Here is an 8,958-nt window from a genome sequence, read left to right on the forward strand (position 1 = left end):
GGCCGGCCCTGTGTTTAGCATACCTTTACTCTCGATTTTGAAAACAAAAGTTTTTAAGGATTTTTTCGGAAGAAAAAATAAGAGAGATAATGGATCAACTTCACCGTTAAATTCCCAAGTCAGTTGGCTGAGTGTTTATAGAAGGCTCGGGCCAATGACCATTGACACGAGTCAAACAAATTCCCGCCCCAGTAGTAGTTTTGGCGGGTGCTTTTAGCAACGCCCTTCCCCTTTCTTACGGGTCAAGTCTCTCGGCCCAAGAGCCCAAGAGTCATAGAGCCCAAGAGCCAAAGAGCCCAAGGGCCCAAGAGCCCAAGAGCCCAAGCTAATTTGAGAACAGTAAAAAGGTTTGTAGACTACTACCACCACTCTATCCCTCCCTCAGTCTCAGTTTCTACATCTCTTTCTATGTGTTGTCTGGTTGACAGGTCCTTTCTTCACCTTTGCTTTCCACCCTCCTCTCTAATCATCCCCTTCTCTCTAACCTCTCTGTAATCATCACTCATCAGTCATCACACAAATAGGTAGAACCCAAATTGTACCTCTTTGGATCCAACTTGGTCATGGACCTAACGGAGTCATGGGTCTCTCTCTTTCTCTCTCTCTCCTCTTGTCTTGTCTTTTCCACCCCCTTTTCTGACCCATCTGCTTCCTCTGCCATCACCTCCCCACTTACCCACCAGGCCAGGCCACCACTTTACCACCCTATCTACCACACACCTCCACCCCCACAGCCCCACTCACTCCCTTTTAACACCCCAACTCCAATTCACTTTCTCTCTCTAAACTATAAACCCATCCAAAAAACAGGTTCTAGTAGAGAGAGAGAGAAAGAGGGAGAATGAATGAATTGATGTTTATTAAAATACCATGAAAGAGAAACAAAGATGGCAACCTGAAGAAGACGCCCTTCTAAGATCTTATGTCAAACAATATGGTCCCAAAGAATGGAATCTCATCACTCAACGTCTTGGTAAACCCATTCATAGAGACCCTAAATCTTGCCATGAACGTTGGAAAAATTACCTCAAACCAGGAATCAAAAAGGGTTCTTTAACCCTTGATGAACAAAATCTTGTCATCTCTCTTCAATCAAAATATGGTAATAAATGGAAAAAAATTGCTTCTTTAGTTCCTGGTCGTACTGCTAAAAGACTTGGTAAATGGTGGGAAGTTTTTAAAGAAAAACAACTCAGACTCAATAAATCACTAGTAATTCCACCATCTTCTTCATCTTCTTCAACAGCAATTAATCCAGTTTCTTCCTCAATTACTACTACTAATTCTTGTTCTGTTAATGAAGTTGGAACTACTACTACTACTCAAGGTAAGTATGATCATATTTTAGAAACATTTGCAGAGAAATATGTTCAACCCAAACTTCATCATCTCTCACAACCCACAATTTCACAACAATCTCTTACTGATTTTCTCTCTCCTCCTGTTTTAATGCCTAATATCTCACTTGGGTATTGCTCTGTTTCTACTAATTCTTCTTCTGTTCTTCCACCATGGATGATGAGTACACCCACCAACAGTAGTACTATTGCTTCTTCTTCTACCTTACTTTCTCCATCAGTCAATCTTTCTCTCTCTTCTTCTGAACCATCATCACATCCTCAAAGTTTTCTTGATCTGGGTACTCTTGTTCAGTACTTTAAAGATGTTGAAGAAGGAAAGCAAAATTGGGTTCAACATAAAAAGGAAGCAAATTGGAGGTTGAGTAGATTAGAGCAACAATTGGAGTCTGAGAAAGGTAGAAAGAGGAGAGAGATAATGGATGAATTTGAGAAAAGAATTAAGTGTTTAAGAGAAGAAGAAATGGGTTATTTTGAAATGATTGATAGAGAATATATAGAACAATTTAGTCTTATACAGAGAGATGCAGAGAGAGAAGAAGCTAAAATAATGGAGGTTTGGTGCAATAAGCATTCTAAGTTCACTATGATTGTAGAACATATGAGAAAGGGGATGATGTTCTTTTCAACTTTTTAATCAAAATCAATTATATGAACTTCATTTTATTAACTTTTTTGTCTGTCAATTTGATTCTATAATGGATAAGCACTTTGATCTTCTCCCTCACATCTAGTTACCTATGTTATTGTGATTGGTTTTGGTTCTTAATTTGGAGTCTTTACTATGTAAGGATTGATTCCACCTTTTAAGAATTGAGGAATTTAAAGCAAGAAATCTGTTAATTTGGAAGGAAATGAGTCTTGTTCTGCTAAGCTCAAATCTATTTCTTTATATATAGATAGGGGTGGGGTTTTGGCCTGGTGTCAAGGCCATCTTGTGGTTTTGCCGATGGCCCGTGTCTTCCGAGAAAGTAAGGTCGTGACACTGGCCAACGTCCGCCCATGTCTGAAGGGGTAGTGACCGAGGTGGTCAAAAGTCAAAACCCACCGGTCCGATAGATGTTCAACGGAAGGACGCAGCAAGGGGGCCTAACCGGGGTACGGAATCCGCCCGTTTAGGTTGTTCGTTTATCCGTTCGTAATACCCGCCTATTATATTTAACCGTTTTCCATTGGGAATTCACTGCCATGACTTTCCATATACCAAATCTCTCACGATTAAGCCTTGTGTCCCAAGACCACCACTCCATCCTTTATGTAGTGAGATTTTCCATTTTTATCATGGTTTTCGAAAACTATAACTTAGCTTCTAAATAATTAATCTCCACTGTTTATCTTTTTTTTTTTATGAGAACTCCACTGTTTATCTAAAATAGCATAATTCGTTTATGTTAGAAAGCAATAGCAAGCATAAAAACACCTTAGAAAGCACAAAAGATCAAGAACCAGCTTTTTCATTCATATTTAATTGCTCGTATAAAGTTATCTCATATTCCCATCCCTTCACTTGACCAGACTATTCTAAGACTACACATCCATTTAACCGGTAAAGAATGATTTTTGTAATATAAACCAAAGATATTAATAACCAGATGTTTAAGAATCGTACGTGGTCAAAATTTCTGCACCAGCTTTTGTAATCAAGATTGTATGCTCGAACTGTGCAGCAGGCCTACGATCAGCTGTGAGAGTTGTCCACTTGTCAGGCCACGTAATCGCCTCGACGGTTCCTAAGGTAAGAATAGGCTCTGCAGCAAATACATAGAGAGAAAGAGAGTGAATTTACATCCTCCATGGTAATATTGAACAATAATGGAAGTCCTCCAATGGCGTAACGAAAAATATAAAGAATATGCGTGGTCATATAACCAATAATGTTTTCTCAGATAGAACATCACCCGACAGGTATTATCCAAATCTTAATCTCAATTCGTGGATAGATGACCGTGCGAGCTAAATGAGGTATGAAATTATGGGTTCTTCATAAGAATTGATTGTTTTTTGGTTTCAAATGATGAACTTAGAATACAGGTAAAGGCCTACAGAATATGGAATTATAACAGTTGAAACTTTTGCCAAATAAAACTATATAATGCATGTAGAAGGACTAGAAAACTTTACATGTTTCTATCTAGCTATAGAGATTGCAAATATGTATTAATATCGTATAGGAAGATGAATTTCCTAGCTTATGCGGACAGGGAATACTGTACTCACCGATTGTAAATGTTTGACCTTCAACCATGAATCCAGGCTTGTCATTGCCTATCAAAAGCATTATTTTAATGTCAAGAACAGATTATACCAGTGATGTTTAGAGACTTATCAAGAAGCTCATCTAATAAAGAACGATGAAAGGTAAGACATTAACACTCCAGCATATTGGTAAATTGTGATGGCTTACGTAATCTCGTACATGAAAAGATCAAGCAATGGTCTTAAGTTAAAATTAGGCGGGGTTTTTTTTCCAATTCTAGATTCGAAATCTTACTACAAATCTGAATTGACTCGAGGCCCGAGGCAGTTTCCAGAATTTACGTTTTTTTATCTGATTTGTGTGTCTAACTCGTCTGAATGACTAACTGAATTGATTTGGGGTCCATTTAATTTAGGTATAAAGTATGTCTAAAGTGAGAGCTCATTATCTGAAAATGACTAGAAATGACTGTTGTCCTCCTGACAAAAAGACTGACTCCGCCAACTCAGATTAGACAAGTTGGACTCAGACGAGTCAGACACTCAAAAGGCAAACAAAATCATTTTTCAAGTAGTACACACTTTGGATGCCTGTGCAAGCAACTGGTTCAATCATTTCTATTTTTGAAGTTATCAGGAGTTACGACCCCTTTGATTTCGGCCAAGTATAGTAATCTTCAATGAGTTACATAAGATTATACGATGAAGCTGTTACTTACGGTTGTGGTAAATAATTGGTTCAGAATGAAATATGGTCCCCACACCATGCCCAACAAATTGGTCCACAACACCAAAGCCAAATCTTTCGGCGTGCTCACTACATAATTCTCCAACAAACAAATTGTTTAGGAGTTGTGAGACCAAACCGGTGAAAAAAAGAAAGGAAAAAAAATCAACCCATGAAAGGACTTCAAAAGATTCACTGATTAGAAAAAAGTAAGAAAGTTCTCACTTGAAATAATATAACTCAATTTTATTTTCATCTCTAACATGCTCCAATTCTCCCTCACGATGATTCATTGGTATCATTGTGTGTGAGCACCAATGAAAATACAATGTATGTGCGACTTAAGATAAATAGAAACAAGTTTTGTACCTTATCCTCTTCCCAATTTTATTAAAACTTGCACCGTCCTTGCACAGTGCTATGCCCCTCTCCAAGCACTCTTCAGTTACCTAATATCCAATTAACTGAAGTAGGATGAATCATAATCTGAAACAATGTTACTTATTCATGAAAAGGTGTTCTAATTGAAAAGGTTAGGCGGGTTTAAGAATCACAGTCCAAACTCGAACCGAAGAGTTTACAGGTTCTTTAATGCCCAAACGGATCCAATAATCAGTAGCTTAACATGAAAACTGATCTTGATAAAAGAAAAGTAATGATACCCTCACGAGTCTTTTGTTAATCTCATTAACATTCCCACAAAGAAATGTTTTCGATGTATCCCCATGGTAACCCTACAAAACCATGATGTATGTATTAGGCAACATAAGTTAGAAATAAAAACGAGAACTACGAATCATTTGTCACAATATTGAGTGCTGAGATATTAACATAAACAGAATTCAACAAAGTTCAACATATTTTCATAATGGGCGAAAGAAATAAACGGAAAGATGGAATTAGTCATAAACATACATTCAAGTAGACAGTAACATCAATATTTATTATGTCACCATCCTGCAAAAAAGTTGAGTTTTAGTAATACAATGGTAGAAAAGCATGTAAGGAACATAACAGAAGGAAATACAACACTTCATATCAAAACCTGTAGTTGGCGTGAATCAGGAATTCCGTGGCACATGCACTCATTTACCGATGTGCATACACTTTTTGGAAACCCACCATAGCCAAGAGGCGAAGGATAAGCACCAGCATCAATAATCATCTTGTGCACCGCTTTATCAATTTCGTCTGTTGTTACTGAAGGCTGATGCATGTATAAGACGAGCCGATTTAAGACATTTTAATAGAGCAAAGGCACAAATGGCAGTGAAAAACATATTTAAATTGGTGACGTGAATTCATGTAAAAAGGATTTTATTTCACTAAAGAAGGCATTCGAAAGCCTCAATGGAAAACCCTTTTTGCTAGAAATCTTTGGAAGTAGGAATGCATGAAATTATCGGTTACGTTGTTGTGCAAAATCAGTGAAGTACATGAAAGAATGTCCAAGTAATTGTACATCATCCAAATTATTGATACCTATTACACCCTCTTGCCTAGTTATTTTTGTTTTTGCCAGGACATGTGTAGATGCATCAAACAACATATTCATTTGTATTCGTTTTTATCTTTCAACATGGTTGCAACTTGCTAGTTGCAATAGTCCTTTTTGGTTGTTCTCATAAAGTCACATACAGATTCTTGCATTGGATACTGGAAGCTTTTTGGATAACCTGCTCTCACTTCAATAGGTATAATGCGAAATTCTGCTAGTACATCTTGGCTGAACTTACACAAAATCGTATTAAGACTATAAAATACAATTCTACGTTAATTATGCTTGTGTAAAATGTAATAATGTTTGATCCAAAAAAAAGATTGTAGGTTAAAAATGATCTAATAGCTAAAGAAAAGATTAGAGTACACATATAAGACACATGTTGGCTATATTCCCGTTTTGGCATCTTCTCTGTACATATCTGCCACCCCTTACCACTGTTCATGTTTCACAGTTTTTTTTTTGTTTTTGATAATTTCAACCAAATATATCATATTTCATGTTTTTCACGAGATACTTATCATTCGCCAAAGTGCAGCAGGCACAAAATATATCCTTTCCGGGGTAGTGTAAATATGCATCAATAACAAAATTTGAAGGATATGCCTAAAGGAAGATACGACCGAAAAATATGCATTAGCATTAGCTTGAGTTAATCAAAATATATCCCATACCCTAACTAATGTACCAGCATAGTCCAAGACGCGAGCAGCAAGTTCACACGCAGCTCTCATGCGAACAATGCCCTCAGAATCATGAATCTGATGCTCACGGGCGAGCTCAGGCAAGATACTTGTACCAACATAGGGAGGCCTGGGTATATCTTCTGGTACTGGGAGAGGAGCTGAAACTTTTCCCCGCCTCAAAGGTGGCAATATCTTTATTGGCGAAGTCTGTTGAAGCTCACGTTTCCTACAATACCGATAAAAAAGCTAAGAAAAACAACACACTTCACCCTGAGGATATGAGCTTCAACCTTCAAACAACAGTACAAGGCACAAAAAATAGGGTAATTATCATGTGTCTAATGGTCTGAAACATCCAATTCAAACTTTTCTGATCAGATCATCTTTTTCTAGTGCGGGAATTTTATTTCCAATACCCAATTTAGTACTCTACGACCTAGATACTCTGTCGCACTGCAGTTATGTTTGTTTCACTTTTCAAATGCGAACCTAACCAGTTCTCAACGACTATTCACAAGTTCCATCTTCAAGATCAACTAATTAGATTATCAATTCATTAGCAATATTGGGAGAATAGTCCCACGCGAGAAAGGGATAATCTCTTAAGTCTTAACCAATAATAAAATGTCTAGGTCCTCTCCACTCATTGCCTTGGTTTTGAGTTGGATAACCACAAACTTAACATGGTATAAGAGCAAAGCCCACACATGATAGATTGAAAAGGCACAAGTGCTCCACGACACCCGAAAAGAAAAACACGTGTTAGGCAGAAAGAACGTCACACGTTAGGGGGCGGGTGAGAATAGTCTCACATGGGAAAGAGATAAACTCTTAACCAAGCATATAATATCTAGGTTCTCTCCACTCATTGCCAATTGGTTTTGAGTTGGATGACCACAAACTTAACATCTTTGGAGGTGCATTAACAAAATCTAACATTGAATTAGTTCATGAAGTGCTGCAGGCTGCAGCTATTAATTTCCATCCTACCACTAAGTATGTAGACAAGCAATAGCTAAAGGTAATGATAGACCCCACTCTTTGTATTCCAACTCTGAACTTTCAAGAGATAACGCGATTACCCGACTTCTCTAATGTCAAAACAATATTAATATATTAATATGATAGCTGCAGCTAAGAAGATTACCCAAATTCTCAAGTGTCAAAACAAGATTATTATGGTAACTGTAGCTAAGAAGTACCCAAGTTCTCTAATGTCAAAACAAGATTATTATGGGAACTCTAGCTAAGAAGATTACCCAAGTTTTCTAATGTCAAAACAAGGTTATCCAAGTTATATATTGTTCTGATCATTCTAAGAAACAGTTCATGTACATCTAGAATAGGGTAATAGTCAAAACATAACAAATATGTTAAGTAGAAGCAATATATACTTTTTAATCCGCATTGCCTCCTCTAATCCTGATCTTTTCTTGGAATAGATTAAGGAATTCTTTTGCAAATAAGGGTTCCTCCCTAGAAATGAAACACAAATTAGTAAAAAGGAATTTATCAATGAGGATAAAAGCCAATTCTAACAAAATGGTTTAGAACCCAATTGGGAAGAGGTGGGTAGAGAGAGAGAGAGAGACCTGGGAAATAAGAAGGTGAGAAGTACTTGAGATGAGTTCCCATCATGAAAGATGAATTGAAAGAGGTAGAAGAAGAAGAAGATAGTTGCAGAGATGGAGGGGGAAGTGAAGCAGCAAAAGCCATGCTTGAATCTCTCTGCCTGACTCGGTGAGTGTGAGATAAGGCTTTCAATTTTATTTGTCAGTTGTTATGGGCCATCTACTTTGGCTCGGGGGAACTTAGAGGGTGTTTGATTTTTTAGCACTTCTAAGTGCTACCACTTACTAAGTGATAATCACTTAATAAGTGATATCATTTGTAAGTGATATGGCGTTTGTTTTCTATCACTTCTAAGTGCTTGATTTTTGTTTTTATATTAATTCTAAACGTCATAAAAATGAGAAATTGTCTATTTTGACGTTAAAGTATTTACATATTAGCATTTCATACTATTTCATTATGCTCGCGAGTTTGGATACAAGAGAATTACGATTTATGAATGCTTTATGTCGAAAATATTAACCTCAAGTAATTAAAATTATGAAGGAGAAATAACTTACGTTGCATCATGGAGTTTGGGTGGTTCCGTGATTAATGAAGGAAGAGATGTGAAAAAAAATTAAGAGAAAAACTTAGGTGAAGGATGAGTGAAGAAGGAAAAGGGTCCTTGATAAAGTCATAAAAAGATTTTTTTTACTTATCAATTGTTTAAGATTTTCTTTTTAGTTATAATTACATTGGTAATTATTATATTCGGTAGGGATAGAAATGTCTTTTTTAGCACTTAGAAAGTAAGTGCAAAAAAATAAGCTCCAAGTTGGAGCTTACTTTTTTGCACTTACTTTGACCCCACTTACAAGTGATATTCACTTATTAAGTGAAAAAACAAACGGCCTAAAATTGCCGGCCCGCACTTAT

General features: G+C 36.9%; 1 protein-coding gene and 1 pseudogene across 3 annotated transcripts; one reads left to right on the top strand and one right to left on the bottom strand.

Annotated features, from left to right (window-relative positions):
• Nucleotides 1-448: 448 nt before the first annotated feature.
• LOC147543247 (transcription factor AS1 pseudogene) lies at nt 449-2,085 on the top strand (annotated as a pseudogene). The gene has a single exon (XR_015223321.1). The product of XR_015223321.1 is annotated as a transcription factor AS1 pseudogene (transcript).
• Nucleotides 2,086-2,524: 439 nt separating this feature from the next.
• LOC147543248 (methionine aminopeptidase 1B, chloroplastic-like) lies at nt 2,525-8,262 on the bottom strand. 2 transcript variants are annotated; one of them, XM_086633998.1, is made up of 11 exons: nt 8,061-8,262; nt 7,863-7,944; nt 6,457-6,694; nt 5,327-5,488; nt 5,197-5,238; nt 4,944-5,015; nt 4,651-4,730; nt 4,274-4,371; nt 3,576-3,623; nt 2,968-3,106; nt 2,525-2,693 (listed from the first exon to the last, which is right to left on the bottom strand). In XM_086633998.1, the coding sequence occupies exons 1-11, from the start codon at nt 8,182-8,184 to the stop codon at nt 2,690-2,692; spliced, it is 1,089 nt and encodes a 362-aa protein (XP_086490124.1). In that variant the 5' UTR covers nt 8,185-8,262; the 3' UTR covers nt 2,525-2,689. The 2 variants fall into 2 exon arrangements, with proteins under 2 accessions (XP_086490124.1, XP_086490123.1); XM_086633997.1 differs by lacking the exon at nt 2,525-2,693 and having other exon boundaries at nt 2,795-3,106.
• Nucleotides 8,263-8,958: the final 696 nt, after the last annotated feature.

The sequence above is a fragment of the Eschscholzia californica genome, unplaced genomic scaffold, assembly GCF_041429995.1.
Source record: "Eschscholzia californica isolate CP2 unplaced genomic scaffold, dmEscCali1.0.p SCAF_4, whole genome shotgun sequence".
Lineage (NCBI taxonomy): Eukaryota > Viridiplantae > Streptophyta > Magnoliopsida > Ranunculales > Papaveraceae > Eschscholzia > Eschscholzia californica.

Coding starts and splice junctions, on each gene's coding strand:
- LOC147543248 (XM_086633997.1), bottom strand. CDS start 8,184: ATGGCTTTTGCTGCTTCACTTCCCCCTCCATCTCTGCAACTATCTTCT. Junction 5,239..5,326: donor CTGATTCACGCCAACTACAG/GTTTTGATATGA, acceptor ACTTTTTTGCAG/GATGGTGACATAATAAATAT. Junction 4,372..4,650: donor AAAATTGGGAAGAGGATAAG/GTACAAAACTTG, acceptor AGAATTATGTAG/TGAGCACGCCGAAAGATTTG.